The sequence below is a fragment of the Aptenodytes patagonicus genome, chromosome 32, assembly GCF_965638725.1.
Source record: "Aptenodytes patagonicus chromosome 32, bAptPat1.pri.cur, whole genome shotgun sequence".
Lineage (NCBI taxonomy): Eukaryota > Metazoa > Chordata > Aves > Sphenisciformes > Spheniscidae > Aptenodytes > Aptenodytes patagonicus.
The window spans coordinates 121518-137274 of NC_134980.1; the positions used below are offsets into that span (position 1 = coordinate 121518).

The window sequence follows — 15757 nt, forward strand, 5'->3', positions numbered from 1 at the left end:
GCACCGGAGCTGGGACCCGGGGCTGCGTCGTCACTGGGAGCCCCCGATGGCTGCAGTCCCGTCCCCCCCCCCTGCGGCTGCACCGGATCTGGCACCCAGGGCTGCATCGGCGTCGGGACCCCCCCCCCAGGGTGTGTCAGATCCCGCAGCCGGGGCTGTATCGGTGCTGGGACATTCCCACCCCCCCACCACCCCACCCCCCCAAAAGGATGCACTGGATCCGGTGCCCAGGGCTGCGGCGGAGCTGGGACACCCACCCCCCCCCACCCCCCCCGCCTGTGGCAGATCTGGGACACCTCCCCCCCCCCCCCCCCCCCCGAGGATGCACCGAATCTGGCACCTGGGGGCTGCATCGGCACCGGGACCACCCCCAGGGGCTCCATCGGATCCAGGACTCCCACCCTGGGAGCTGTATTGGCACCGGCACCGGGGGGGGGGTCTGCAACAGATCCAGGCTCCCCCGCCCCCCCCCCCCCCCCCACCCCGCCAAGGGATGTGGCAGCTCTGGGACTTCCCTGGGCGCTGCCTCAGCTCCAGCATCCCCTCGGGGACATCAGCACCAGCACCCGGGGGCTTGCGGCAGCTTGGGGACCCTCGCGGATGGCAGCTCCGGGGGATCCAGGGTGCCCCCCTGGGGCGCCCCCCCCCCCCCCAGGTGTCACTGGCTCCAGACCCGCAGGTGCTCCGGGACCCCTTGGCTATCTGTGGCACCATCGGATCCGGGACCCCCGCAGCCCCCCGACTCTGGGACCTTGGGGACATTGGTGCCAAGACCTTGGTGTCCACCAGCTCCGGGACCCCAGGGACTACCAGCTTGGGGACCTTGGGGACATCAGCTCTGGGACCTTGGGGTCCACTATCTTGGGGACCTTGGGGACATCAGCTCTGGGAACTTGGGGACATAATTTCTGGGACCTTAGGGTCCCCCAGCTCCCAGATTTGGGGCTCTACATCGCCTCCAGCCACCTGGATCCCCACTCTGCCCCACCCCTGGGTCCCCAGAGCTGTGGCTGCATCCCAGGGTCCCCCCGGACCCCCCCCCCCCCCCCCCGCGGGGACTGTCCCCGTGTCCCCCAGCCCTGTACAGCCTGTAAATACGGCCCCGGGGCTCCGGTGTCATTACCCCCCCACCCCACCTCCCCCGGCACATTTTTAAGTTATTCCTGCCCCGGTCTGTACCCCGACCCCCCCCCCAATAAACATAGGAAACCCATCGCGTCGGCACCCATCAGTACCAGGACCCCCAGCACTGGGGGACGCCCCCCCACCCCATCACAACTTTGGGGCATGGGCAGAGTTAAGGTGAAGTCGCCCCTTGTAGGGTGGGAGGGGCCACAAAGGCACCCCAGGGTGGGTGGGGGGAGCATCCCCCTCGCTTGGGTGGGGACCCCCCCCCCCCCCCCCCCCCGTGTTCCCCCCACCTCCCCAGCCCAGACGCCTGGGACCGCAGGCTGGGACCAGCAGCGTTTATTGAGGCCGTCTTGGGGGGGGGGGGGGTGGTGGTGGTGGTGGGGGGGTGCCCCCTATTTTTTGGGCGGGGATCATGTCGCAATGGGCTGTTCTGCTCCAGCTTCTTCTCCCATCTCCACCATCAGCTTCACCCCGTCCACCACCATCTGCACTTGCTCCACCTCCGAGAAGCCCAGGCGGTCGGCGTTGGAGATGGTCGAAGACGGCGCCCACGGCCGCCGTGTCCACCCCGCCTGGGGGGGGGGGGGGGACGGGACTGTCAGCACCCCATGTCCCCGCCGTGCACCCCACGTCCCCCGCCGGGCACCCACGTCCCCCGCCAGGCACCCCAAGGTCCCCCGCCGGGCACCCCACGGAACCCACCGTGCACCCCACGGAACCCTTCTTGCACCCACGTCCCCACGCCCACCCGCATGCTGCGTCCCCCGTGTCCCTGTGGCCATTTGTGCCCCAAATTCCACCCCCTCATGTCGTGTCCCCTCATCTCTGCGTCCCCGTGCCCGCCGGTGCCCCCGTGTCCCATGTCCCCCTCATCCTTGTGCCAACCTGGTGCCCCCCTGTCCCCACGTCCCTGCACCCACCGTGTGCCCCCTCTTCCCTGTCCCACATCCCCACACCCACCTGTGCCCCCTGTCCCCACGTCCCTGCACCCACCTGTGCCCCCTCTTCCCTGTCCCCCATCCCCACACCCACCCTGTGCCCCCTGTGCCCACGTCCCCTGCTCCCTGCACCCACCTGTGCCCCCTGTCCCCACGTCCCCGCACCCACCTGTGCCCCCTGTCCCCACGTCCCCTGCTCCCGCACCCACCTGTGCCCCCTGTCCCCACGTCCCCACACCCACCTGTGCCCCCTGTCCCCACATCCCCTGCTCCCCGCACCCACCTGTGCCCCCTGTCCCCACGTCCCCGCACCCACCTGTGCCCCCTGTCCCCACGTCCCCCTGCTCCCCGCACCCACCTGTGCCCCCTGTCCCCACGTCCCCTGCTCCCCGCACCCCACCTGCGCCCCCTGTCCACCACGTCCCCTGCTCCCCGCACCCACCTGTGCCCCCTGTCCCCACGTCCCCTGCTCCCCGCACCCACCTGTGCCCCCTGTCCCCACGTCCCCACACCCACCTGTGCCCCTGTCCCCACATCCCCTGCTCCCCCGCACCCACCTGTGCCCCCTGTCCCCACGTCCCCTGCTCCCCGCACCCACCTGTGCCCCCTGTCCCCACGTCCCCTGCTCCCCGCACCCACGCTGCGCCCCCTGTCCCCACGTCCCCTGCTCCCGCACCCACCTGTGCCCCCTGTCCCCACGTCCCCGCACCCACCTGTGCCCCCTGGCCCCACGTCCCCTGCTCCCCACACCCACCTGTGCCCCCTGTCCCCTGCTCCCCGCACCCACCTGTGCCCCCTGTCCCCACGTCCCTGCTCCCCACACCCACCTGTGCCCCCTGGCCCCACGTCCCCACACCCACCTGTGCCCCCTGTCCCCTGCTCCCCGCACCCACCTGTGCCCCCTGGCCCCACATCCCCTGCTCCCCGCACCCACCTGTGCCCCCTGTCCCCTGCTCCCCGCACCCACCTGTGCCCCCTGGCCCCACATCCCCTGCTCCCCGCACCCACCTGTGCCCCCTGTCCCCACGTCCCCGCACCCACCTGTGCCCCCTGTCCCCACGTCCCCTGCTCCCCGCACCCACCTGTGCCCCTGGCCCCACGTCCCCACACCCACCTGTGCCCCCTGTCCCCACGTCCCCTGCTCCCCGCACCCACCTGTGCCCCCTGGCCCCACTTCCCCTGCTCCCCACACCCACCTGTGCCCCCTGGCCCCACGTCCCCACACCCACCTGTGCCCCCTGTCCCACGTCCCCTGCTCCCCGCACCCACCTGTGCCCCCTGGCCCCACGTCCCACACCCACCTGTGCCCCCTGTCCCCACGTCCCCTGCTCCCCGCACCCACTTGTGCCCCCTGTCCCCACGTCCCCTGCTCCCCACACCCACCTGTGCCCCCTGTCCCCACGTCCCCTGCTCCCCGCACCCACCTGTGCCGCGCTTCTGGAGGCGGAGGCGCTTGAGGATCTCCTCGAACTTGGGGTGCTGGCTGAGCTTGGGCAGGCGGACGTGGACGCCCCCCCCAGCCCCGTCCCCAGGTTGGAAGGACAGGTCAGGATGTAGCCCAGGTGCTCCGTCCACATGAAGGGGTGGCCCGCCTTCTTGAAGATCTCCTCGATCTGGGTGAGGGGACACGTGGGACTGGGTCCCCATCCGCCACCGTCCTGACTCCCAGCCTGGGGCACCACTGCCGCCGCCCTCCCAGGACACCCCGTGGCCCCCAGTGTCCCCTGTGCCCAAAACGTCCCCTCATCCCCACGTCCCCACCGTGCCCCTAATGTCCCCCTGTACCCCCTGACCCCATGTCCCCATTGTGCCCGTGTCCCCAAGACCCTCCATGTCCCTTGTATCACCCCCATGTCCTCCTGTGTCCCCAAAGCTCCCGTGCCCCCAAGCCCCTCTGTGTCCCCCATGTCCCCCCCCCCCCCCCAAGCCCCTCGTGTCCCCAAGACCTTCCACGTCCCCAAGACTCTCCATGCCCCCCCATATCTCCCACATCCCCCCCAGGCCCCCCCACATCCCACTACGTCCCCGTCCCCGTCCCCCCCCCCCGGGCTCTGACCCACCTTCTTGAGGCCGACACAGAAGCGCCTGAACACCTCCTTCATGTTCCCCCCCTTCTCCATGGAGATGACGCGGAGGTGGTCCTCCTCGTTCACCCACACCAGGAAGGTCTTGTTGTCATTGTGCCTGTGGGGACGGACACACAAACACACCCCCCCCACACACACACACACCCCCCCTCAGCGGTGGCCCGGGACCCAGGTGTCCAGGCACCCCCAGATTCATCTGGGTGGCCCCTACATGTCCCCCCCCCCCCAGGGTGGGGACTCAAATATGTGGGTGCCCCCTGCACACCCCCGCCCCCAGTGGGACTCAGGGGACTGGGTGGCCCCTAACTACCCCCCCAGGTGGGACCCCCCCAACACTTGGGTGCCCCCCAGGTGGGACCGTGATCTGTGGGTGCCCCTTGCACCCCTCCCAGGTGGGGTCCCCAACACTTGGGTGCCCCCAGGTGGGACCGTGATCTGTGGGTGCCCCTTTGCACCCCTCCCAGGTGGGGTCCCCGCACGTGGGTGCCCCCAGCATCCCGCCGGGTGGGACCCTGCTCCCTGGGTGCCCCTTGCACCCCTCCCAGCTGGGGTCCCCAGCACGTGGGTACCCCAGCATCCCCCTGGGTTGGGACCCTGCTCCTGGGTGCCCCTTACACCCCTCCCAGGTGGGTTCCCCAGCACGTGGGTGCCCCCAGCATCACCCCAGGTGGGACCCTGCTCCCTGGGTGCCCCTTGCACCCTCCAGCTGGGGTCCCCAGCACGTGGGTGCCCCCAGCATCACCCCAGGTGGGACCCTGCTCCCTGGGTGCCCCCCTCCCCCCCCCAGGACGCCCCACCAGTGCCGCGGCCGTCGGGCCAGTCGCGGCCATGCCCGAGGCCAGCAGCAGGGGCGAGACCGGCTTGTCGAAGAGGAAGTGGTCGTCGATGAGCTGCTGCTGCTCCTGCTCCGTCATGGCCTTCAGCGGGTAGTACCGGCCCTTGAACTCCCCCTCCAAGCTGTTCAGGGCTGCGGGAGGGGCGGGGTCAGGGCACGGGCACGCCCACACACTCGCAGGCCACGCCCACCCGCCGTCAGACCGTGCCCGCCAGCCGCGCCCGCGACACCTGCTGCCCGCCACACGTGCCAGGCCACGGCCACAGCCCTTTGCCCCGCCCACACGCAGGCCACGCCCACACACTCGTGCCACGCCCACACACTCGTGCCACGCCCACCTCCACTCCAGATCTCGGCCACGCCCACACACCGCGCCCCACCCCACCCCCCCCCCCAACTCCACACTCACATGGGCGTTGGCCACAGGTACATGCCACACCCAACAGCCACACCCAAGCCATGCTGGGCCTTGCCACGCCCTGTATCCACAGGCCACGCCCCTCGGGCACACCCCGAGACACGCCCCCAAGCCGTCCCCGCCCACGTGCAGCGCACCAGCCCCCCCCCCCCCCCCAGGCTGAGCAGGCAAGCCCAATCCCCTGCGGCAAGCCACGCCCCCTGCTGCAAGCCACGCCCGGGGCCACGCCCCAACAGGTCACGCCCCCTCACCGTTGACGGACAGCTTCTCGATGGCGCGGCGCTCCCCCCGGCTGCAGTGGGGGGGCAGGGAGTAGCCCTTGATGCTGCGCCCCGTGCGCACCCGCTGCTCAGCACGTACTTGGGGTCCAGGTCACCCCCGCCCTGCCCGAAACGTCAGCGGCACCCAGGCGTCAGGGAGCCTGCGACACCCCCCCCCCCCCCCCCGCCCTCCCCCACCATCCCCACCCCCCACCCCCACCCCCTCCCCCCCCCCCCCAGCTCAAGAGGGACCCAGGCACCCCAATTTCCCCCATCACCCATCTCACCACCCCAGGAGGGACCCATGTCCCTTTGTCCCCTTGGCCCAGGAGGGACCCAGGTGTCCAGGAGCTGAGACACACCCCCACCCCCCCCACCCCACCCCCCTTCCCCCAGCTCAAGAGGGACCCAGGCATCTTGGGCACCCCAAGACACCCATCCCCACCCCCCCACCCCGCCCCCCCACACTGGGACCCATGTCCCCTTTTCCCCATGGCCCAGAAGGGACCCAGGCGTCCGGCCACCCCCCCCCCGCCCCCCCGGGGAACCCAGGCATTCGGGACCTTGAGGTTCTCGTGGTTGAGGTCGGTGCGGTGCTTGTCGGTGGGTTTGTAGCCGCCGTGGCGGTCCTGGATCACGGGGTCGAAGAGCTCCTTGAAGAACCTCGTAGGACTCCTCGTCCCCGGCCACGCAGCCCACCGTCATGATGAAGGGGTGGCCTGGGGGCGGGTGGTGTCAGGGGGCAGCTGGCATGGCACCGGGCACGGGGCACGGCACCAGGGCAGGGCACGGCACCGCACATGACACCGGGGACAGGGCGTCGGGAATGGTTATGGCACTGGGGCAGGGCACTGGCACTGGGGACAGGGCATAGGGGACAGGGCATCAGCACCCAGGATGGCACCGGGGGCACGGCACCGGGCACAGGGCATGGCACCGGGGCAGGGCATGGCACTGGGGACAGGGTTCTGGCACTGGGTATGGCACTGGGGACAGGGCACTGGCACTGGGGACAGGGTTCTGGCACTGGGTATGGCACTGGGGACAGGGCACTGGCACTGGGGACAGGGTTCTGGCACTGGGTATGGCACTGGGGACAGGGCACTGGCACTGGGGACAGGGTTCTGGCACTGGGTATGGCACTGGGGACAGGGCACTGGCACTGGGGACAGGGTTCTGGCACTGGGTATGGCACTGGGGACAGGGCACTGGCACTGGGGACAGGGTTCTGGCATGGGACAGGGTTCTGGGCACCCAGTATGGCACTGGGGACAGGGCACCATCTCTCAGTATGGTACAGGGGACAGGGTTCTGGCATGGGACAGGGTTCTGGGCACCCAGTATGGCACTGGGGACAGGGCACTGGCACTGGGGACAGGGCTCTGGCACTGAACATGGCACTGGGCACCCAGTATGGCACGGGGGTGGGGGACAGGGCACTGGCACCCAGTATGGCACCGGGGACGGGGCTCTGCCACTGGGGGTGACCCAGAAGACACCACGTCCCCTGTAACCAGCCCGGAGGACCCTGTGGGCAGAGTGGGGACCCTGTGCCGTCACCCACCGGGGTTGTCGACGCCGGTCTGGATGACATCATCGAGGGTGAAGCCGCTGGGGGTCTCCTTCTCGCGCAGGCGCTGGTAGAGGGGCGGGGGTGAGGACCTTGGCCATGTGGTTGTTGTGCTGGGAGAGGTCGGGGAACTCCTCCTCCGCCGAGAACTTCAGCTTGTGCTTGTTGTGGGTGTTGCTGAACGGCATGGCGGGGCTGCAGGGAGAGGGGGGGTGGGCACCGGGGTGGCACGGCGTGGGGCACGGTATGGGGCAAGGCATGGCGTGGCACCGGGCATGGGGCATGGTATGGCGCGGGGCATGGCGTGGCACTAGGCACGGCCTCGGGCACAGCACGGCACTGGGCACGGCATGGGGAACGGCACAGGATGGGGCACGGCACAGCACTGGGCACGGCATGGGGCACGGGACATGGGGTATGGCACGGCGTGGCACTGGGCGCGGGGCATGGCGTGGCACTAGGCACGGCCTCGGGCACAGCACGGCACTGGTCATGGGGCACGGCACAGGATGGGGCACAGCACGGCACTGGGCACGGCATGGGGCACGGCACGGGACATGGGGTATGGCACGGCGTGGCACTGGGCGTGGGGCACAGCCCGGCACGGCCACCAGGTCAGCCAAGGGCACCGGGCGTGGAGCACAGTATGGGGCGTGGTGTGGCGTGGGGCACAGCGTGGCGTGGGGCACAGCGTGGCACCGGGCACGGGGCACAGCACGGAGCATGGCACGGGACGTGGGGCACGGCAAGGCCACCAGGTCAGCCTGGGCACTGGGCGTGGGGTACACCATCGCATGGGGCACGGCCCGGGACGTGGGGCACGGGACGTGGGGCACGGGACGTGGGGCACGGCGTGGGGCACGGCCCGGCCATGGGGACACGGGGACACGGGGGACACGGGGGACAGGGGACACTAGGACCCGGGAGTCTCTACCGAGCCCGCCCCCCCCGAGGGGGGGGCGTATTCCTGAGGGCGTGGCTATAGCGGGCGTGTCCCGTGGGCCGGGACAGAAGTGGGTGTGGCGGGGCGTGGCCTGGGCGGGGCGTGGCCAGCCCGGGCCGGGCCATGTTTGGCCGGGCCGGGGCCGGGGCTATTTATAGCCCGGAGGGACCCGATGACCGGGGGGGGGGGACGGGGACCACACACAGGGACCGACCCGCTCCGGGGACCGAGGAGTCCGGCCTGGGCCCGGTGCTACCGGGGAGGTCCCGGTTCGGGTGGTACCAGGGGGGGTCCCGGTGGCACCGGGGGGCTCCGGTCCGGTCGCGGTCCCGGAGGGTCCGGTCCCAGTTTGGCCCCGGTGTCACCGGGAGGGTCCGGTCCCTCTCCGGGCGGTCCCGGGGGAGCCCATCCCGGCTGGGTCGGTCCCCGGTGGGGTCCATCGCGGTGGGGTTCCCGGTGGGTCCCGGCAGGGCCGGGGTTACCTTGAGCGGCGCGGGCGGAGCGGGTCGGGTCGGGCCGGTACAGGCGGAGCAGGCGGCGGGGAGCGGAGCCCGCACCGGCTTTTATCCCCCCCCCCGGCCCCGCCCGGCTCTGGGGGCACCGGGGGGGGGCTCCGAACCGGGGCGGGGGCCGGGCCCTGCCGGAGCCGCCCCCGGGGACGGGGAGACCCTCCGGCCCCCCCCCCCCCCCCCTCCCCGGAGCTGCCCCCTCGGTGTCGGGTGTCCGGTGGGCGCTCGGCCCGGCACCTGCCGCCCCCGCAGCCGCGGAGAGGGGTGCGCTGGGCTGCCGGCACCCCCCGGTACACTGGCACCCCCCGGTACCCCGGCACCCCCTTACCCCGGCACCCCCCGGTACACCGGCACCCCCTTACCCCGGCACCCCCGGTACACCGGCACCCCCGGTACACCGGCACCCCCCTTACCCCCTGCACCGGGCACCCCCGTTTTGCATTGCAGGGCGCACCCCCTGTTCTGCACGGCCCCGCGTGCTGCCCGGGGCCCCTTGCACCCCCTCTGTGCACCCCCCCCCCCCCCCCCCGCGCTGCACCGCGCCCCCTCACAGGGCCACCCCCCCGTCACACGCTGCACCTTGCCCGCTGCATGCTTCATGCTGCCCGCTGCCCGCTGCATGCTTCACGCTGCGTGCGGCCTGCTGCCCGCTGCCCGCTGCATGCTGCATGCTTCACGCTGCGTGCTGCCCATTGCATGCTGCACGTTGCATGCTTCATGCTTCACGCTGCATGTTGCATGCTTCCATGCTGCCAGCTGCCCGCTGCTCGCTGCATGCTGCACGCTTCACGCTGCGTGCTGCCCTGCATGTTGCATGCTTCACGCTGCGTGCTGCCCGCTGTGTGCTGCCCGCTGCCCGTTGCATGCTTCACGCTGCATGCTGCCCGCTGCGTGCTGCCCGCTGCCCGTTGCATGCTTCACGCCGCGTGCTGCCCGCTGCACGTTGCACGCTGCACCCAGAGGGCCGCAGAGCAGCACCCTGCACCCACCCTTGGGCCCACCCAGCGCCCCGCGCGGCCCCACGGCTGCAGTGGGTGCTGGTGGGTGGGCGCTGCGGGTGCCGCGGCGGCGGGCGCACCGGCCTTGGCCGACCTTGACCCGCAGCACCCGCCCTGGCTTCGGTTACCCTCCCGCTGGTTGCCCGGTCAGGGCCCGGCTGCAACTGGGGGGGGGGGGGGGGCGGGCGGGCAGAGCCAGGCAGGGGCACGGCAGAGGGATGGGGGGCAGGAGCAGCGGGGGGGGGGGGCCCCGGCCCGGGGTGGAGGCACCCAGCACCCACCACCCCCAAATCGCTGCCGGGACCTGGCCGGGGTGGGGTGCCCCCCCCCCCCTGCCCCGTGCCCCCATCCCCACTCCGAGGTGGCCTGGCTGTCCCCCGGCCCCCCTCCCGGCGTGGGGGTCAGGGTGGAGGGCACCCAGGGGTGGGTGACCCGGGCGGATCCGCTGGATCAGGGCAATTCAAGCCGGGCCCCCCCCTCCCATCCCGACACCCGGTATTTTTAGGCTGGATCTGGTTACCCGGCCGGATCCGGTGTCAGCGCTGGGGGACCCCAGCGGGGGGCACGGGACAGGCGGCAGGGACGCCAGGGTGGCACCCATGGGTGTGGTGGGGGCTGCCACCGGAGCCCTTCACTGCCTCCCCCCCCCCCAAAACACCTGTGGGGAAACTGAGGCACAGAGCCAGGGGGAGTGGGGGGTGGGGCTCCCCTGCGGGTCCGGGGCACCCTGAGCCCCCCAAGGTGCTGGGGGACTCCAGCAGCAGAGGACCCTGCTGCACCCCAACATCGGCACCCTGGGGGGCATGGAGGGGCCTGGGGGCCCCCCTATAGCTCTGGGGGTGCCCCACGCCCATGGGGCGCTCCACAGATCCAGGGAGACCCCATACCTTTGGGGTGCCCTAGAGTCTGGGGGGGAGCCCATGGTCTGTGGGACCCTGGGGATGGGGTGACCCTGGGGATGGGGTGACCCTGGGGATGGGGTGCTGGGGGACAGGGGTGACCCCGCGCATGGGGTGACCCTGTGATGCCAAGCAGCGGGCGACCCCAAATACGTGGGCACTGGGGAGGGGGTGACCTTGGCCACGGTGTGTCCCCCAGCCCTGGGGATGGCGGGGGGGGGGGGGTCCCCAAGACATGGGAGCCAGGAGGGGGGGCCATGTCACTGCTCCTGAACCCCTCCCCAAGCCCAGTGACCGTGCCCCCCCCCCCCCCCCCCGGCAGGGTAAGTTGGGGGTCCCCGGGGCAGGGTAATGTGGGGGTCCCCGGGCGCAGCAGCCCGCAAACAAGGGGGTGCAGCGATGCAGGGGTGGCCGAGCTGGGGGGGGGGGGATCCTGCTTTATTGGGGGGGGGGGGGGGGCGTACAAAAAAAGGTGTCTCGAGGTGTCCCTGCACGGCCGGGGGTCGGGGGGCAGCGCCCGGCGGGGGCCCCACAGGGTGCCGGGTGTGGTGGGGGATCCAGGTCCTGCTCCGAGCGTGTTGGGCGGCTCCAAGTCCTGCTCTGAGCACGTGTTGGGGGGGGGGGGGGGGGGGGGGCTGGATCCTGCTCCCAGCACGCACGTACGGGGGACCCCGATCCCGCTCCAGGTGAGTTGGGGGGGATCCAGGTCCGGCTCGAGCACGTAGAGGGGGATCAGGTCCTGCTCCGAGCACGCGAAGGGGATCTGGTTCCTGCTCCGAGCGCGTCAGGGGGGATCTAGTTCCTGCCCCGAGAATGGGGGGGGGCTCCAGGTCCCACCCTGAGCACGTGGGGGGGGGGGGATCTAGATCCCACCTTGAGCACGTGGAGGGACGCAGGTCCCGCTCCGAGCGTGTTGGGGGGCTCCAGGTCCCACCCCAAGCACACGGAGGGATCCGGGTCCCACCCTGAGCACACGGCGGGGCTCTGGCTCCCGCTTCGAGCGTATCAGGGGGCTTGGGGTCCCAGCCAAGCACACGGGGGGGGGGGGGGTGGGGGGGTGTCACCCCGTGCCCAACCCCCCCCCGGCCGGCTCACACCTGCTGAGCGATCTGCTCGATCCGCTGCAGAACCTCCTCCGACTGCAGCTGCTCCAGCGTCAGCAGGGACAGCCCCAGCTGGTCCTCCTGCGTCGGGAGGGGGTGAGCCGGGCGTCCCCCACCCTGCCCAGCCCCTCCAGCGCCGGGGGGGGACCGCGGGGGGGGCTCCTTTACCTGGTGGAAGGGCTGAGCCATCTGGCGCAGGAAGAATTTGGCCACCTGCACCGCCTCGTCCACCGTCAGGTTGAGGTTGGCGTCGGTGATGTGCTCCTGGATCCACCGCGGCAGCTTCCCCGCTTGTCCGCCCGGGCGAAGCGCTGTGGGGGAGACATGGGGTGGAAGCCGGGGGGGAGTCCCACAGCCCGCCCCCCCCCCCCCCAAACCCATCTCCCCCCATCCCGGTACCCACCTTGTCGGCGAAGACCATGAGGCCGTAGTCGGTTTTGCCGCGCAGGGCCCGGCCGACCGCACTGGGCGGCGTGGCGCATGGCGTCGAAGGTGAGGAAATCGTTCTCCCGGATCTGGAACTGGTCCCGGAGGTATTCCAGCCGGGCCTGGGGGGGGGGGGCGGGCACGGACATGCTGGGTGCCCCACGGGTGTCCCGTCCTGGCCGTGGGGTGCCCCGCTGGTCCCCAGGGAGCTCCGGGGCAGCCCTGGGGCGTCACACTGTAGCCGTGGGGTGCCACAACGTGGCCCCAGGGTGCTCAGCTGTACCCCGTGGGTGCTCCGCTGTACCCTATGGGTGCCCCACGGTGTCCCCAGGGTGCCCACTGTACCCTATGGGTGCCCTGCTGTGGCCCATGGGTGCCCCACTGTGTCCCAGGGTGCCCACTGTACCCTATGGGTGCCCCACTGTGGCCCATGGGTGCCCCACTGTGTCCCCAGGGTGCCCACTGTACCCTATGGGTGCCCCGCTGTGGCCCCATGGGTGCCCCACTGTGTCCCCAGGGTGCCCACTGTACCCTATGGGTGCCCCACGGTGTCCCCAGGGTGCCCACTGTACCCTATGGGTGCCCCGCTGTGGCCCATGGGTGCCCCACTGTGTCCCCAGGGTGCCCACTGTACCCTATGGGTGCCCCACTGTGGCCCATGGGTGCCCACTGTACCCTATGGGTGCCCCGCTGTGGCCCATGGGTGCCCCACGGTGTCCCCAGGGTGCCCACTGTACCCTATGGGTGCCCCACGGTGTCTCCAGGGTGCCCACTGTACCCTATGGGTGCCCCGCTGTGGCCCATGGGTGCCCCACGGTGTCCCCAGGGTGCCCACTGTACCCTATGGGTGCCCCACGGTGTCCCCAGGGTGCCCACTGTACCCTATGGGTGCCCCGCTGTGGCCCATGGGTGCCCCGCTGTGTCCCCAGGGCGCCTGGCTGTGCCCCATGGATGCCCCCACTATAGCCCTGGGGCACCTCACCGTGTCCCCAAAGTGCCCGCGGTGTCCCTCGGGGCGCCCGGCTGTGCCATGGGGTGCCCCCGGGGTGCCCGGCTGTCGTGGTTTATCCCCTGGGGTCCCCGCTCACCTTCAGGATGCGGCTCTGGGTGTAGACGTAGGGCACGCCGAACATGACGACGGCTCTGCCGTAGTGGTGCACTGGGTGGGTGGGTGGGGGGGGTGAAATGGGGGTGCTCAGGGTGCTCTGGCACCCGCCACTGCATCCCCCCGCCACCGCGTCCCCGAGCGGGGCGGGCTCTCACCGAAATCGATGCCCTCCGACACTTTGCCGCGAGCCACGGAGAGCAGGATGGCGCCCCGGCCGTTCTCGCAGGCCTGCGAACAGCCGCCACGTCACCGGGAGGGGTGGCACCGGTGACGGTGACACCCCAGGGCGCTGCCACCCACCTCCTGGTACTTCTCCAGGGCCATGCTGGTCTCGGCCCCGTCCTGCGTCTCGATGAAGATGAGCTTGTTCCGCTGGATGTTCTCCAAGATGCCCTGCCACGGGTTGTGGGGGGGGGGGGGGGGTCAGGGGTCAGGGGACCCAAGGGGACACCGCGGGGACACCGTGGGGGGCTGGGGGATGCCCTGGGGGACAGGCGGGGACGTACCTGCTCGTACCAGGAGGCCACGATGTTCTCCATGTACTGGTAGCTGGTGAAGAAGGCGACGATGCCATCGGGGACCACGGCCGACAGCTCCAGCAGCAGGTTCCCGTAGTTGCGGATGACGGCTGGGGTGGGGGCGGTCACCGCGGGGCGCCCCCGGCCCCTCAAAGTCCCCTCCGGACCCCGAATCTCCCTGTCATCCCTGGCCCGACATCTCCCCCGGCCCCATTTCTGCCCTGCCCCGGGTTCCCCTACCCGAGTCCTGGCCCCAAACCTGGTCCCTCCAGCCCTATACCCCCGTCCCTGACCTTGTCCCTCTCAGCCCCATAACCCCCTCCCTGTCCCCCTCCCTGTCCCCCTCCCCAAGCCCCATAACCCCCTCCCTGTCCCCCTCCCCAAGCCCCATAACCCCCTCCCTGTCCCCATCCCTGTCCCCCCCAGCCCCATAACCCCCTCCCTGTCCCCCTCCCTGTCCCCTCCCCAAGCCCCATAACCCCCTCCCTGTCCCCCTCCCTGTCCCCTCCCCAAGCCCCATAACCCGCTCCCTGTCCCCCTCCCTGTCCCCTCCCCAAGCCCCATAACCCCCTCCCTGTCCCCCTCCCCAAGCCCCATAACCCCCTCCCTGTCCCCCTCCCTGTCCCCCTCCCCAAGCCCCATAACCCCCTCCCTGTCCCCATCCCTGTCCCCCCCAGCCCCATAACCCCCTCCCTGTCCCCCTCCCCAAGCCCCATAACCCTGTCTCTCCGTCCCCCCCAGCCCTACATCCCCCTGTCCCCCTCCCTGTCCCCCCAGCCCCATAACCCCCTCCCTGTCCCCCTCCCTGTCCCCTCCCCAAGCCCCATAACCCCCTCCCTGTCCCCCTCCCTGTCCCCCCCAGCCCCATAACCCCCTCCCCATAACCCCCCTCCCTAAGCCCCATAACCCCCTCCCCATCCCCCTCCCCAAGCCCCATAACCCCCTCCCTGTCCCCCTCCCCAAGCCCCATAACCCTGTCTCTCCATCCCCCCCAGCCCTACATCCCCCTGTCCCCCTCCCTGTCCCCCCCAGCCCCATAACCCCCTCCCCATAACCCCCTCCCTAAGCCCCATAACCCCCTCCCTGTCCCCCTCCCCAAGCCCCATAACCCTGTCTCTCCATCCCCCCCAGCCCTACATCCCCCTGTCCCCCTCCCTCTCCCCCCCAGCCCCATAACCCCCTCCCTGTCCCCTCCCTCCGTCCCCGTCCCCTACCGATGTCCTCGCGTGTCTCAAACTTGGAGCTGATGGCCACCTGGTCGTTGCCACGACCCACGATCTGCGAGGGACGGGGACGCCGGTGACATGGGGGTCCCTGACCCCCACCAGCTGCGGTACCGGGTCCCCCCAGCACTCCCCACTCACCATGGGGCACAGGCAGGTCCGGGCCAGTGTCATGGTGAAGGTCGCCATGGTGACGGGGCGGAATCCAGGATTTTGGGGTAAATGTCCAGCGGGGAGAGAGTCTAAGGGGGAACAGAGGGGACGTGGGGACGGGGTCACCCCGATGGGCCCTGGAGGGGATGTGGGGGACAGACTGGGGACATGGGGGGGGGGGGCATGGGAAAGAGGGACACGGGGACATGGGGATACAGGGGGACGCAGGGGACATGGTAGGGGGGGCGGGGGGGACACACGAGGGACACAGGGCACACGGGGGGGACACGGGGGCTCACCCCTGACGTGATGATGACCGACTGGAAGCGCTCGAAGACGGGTTTGATGGCGATGGAGGCGTCCATGCAGCTGGGGGGGGACACACACACCCCTGGGTGACACTGCCACTGCGCCCCAAATCCCCCCAGCGTCCCTGTCCCCCCCCCCAGATACCCCCCGTGTCCATCCCCCCCCAGATACCCCCCATGTCCCCCCCCCCAGATACCCCCCGTGTCCATCCCCCCCAGATACCCCCCATGTCCCCCCCCCAGATACCCCCCGTGTCCATCCCCCCCAGATACCCCCCGTGTCCATCCCCCCCCAGATACCCCCCGTGTGTCCCCCCCCCCCAGATACCC

At 71.2% G+C, this 15757-nt stretch overlaps 2 protein-coding genes across 2 annotated transcripts; both read right to left on the reverse strand.

Annotated features, from left to right (window-relative positions):
- Positions 1-1467: 1467 nt before the first annotated feature.
- CKM (creatine kinase, M-type) lies at positions 1468-8751 on the reverse strand. The gene is given in 16 exon segments (XM_076360905.1): positions 1468-1549; positions 1551-1579; positions 1581-1664; positions 1666-1703; positions 3494-3586; positions 3589-3682; positions 4130-4253; positions 4947-4983; positions 4986-5123; positions 5661-5756; positions 5759-5792; positions 6233-6328; positions 6330-6388; positions 7234-7321; positions 7323-7434; positions 8665-8751. Coding segments are annotated over 15 exon segments (1197 nt in total). The 5' UTR covers positions 7428-7434; positions 8665-8751.
- Positions 8752-14957: 6206 nt separating this feature from the next.
- On the reverse strand, positions 14958-15488 carry ERCC2 (ERCC excision repair 2, TFIIH core complex helicase subunit; the record flags this gene model as incomplete). Its single annotated transcript, XM_076360929.1, is given in 3 exon segments — positions 14958-15021; positions 15108-15208; positions 15419-15488. Coding segments are annotated over 2 exon segments (142 nt in total), but the record flags the coding sequence as incomplete, so codon positions are not given.
- Between the last annotated feature and the right edge of the window lie 269 nt (positions 15489-15757).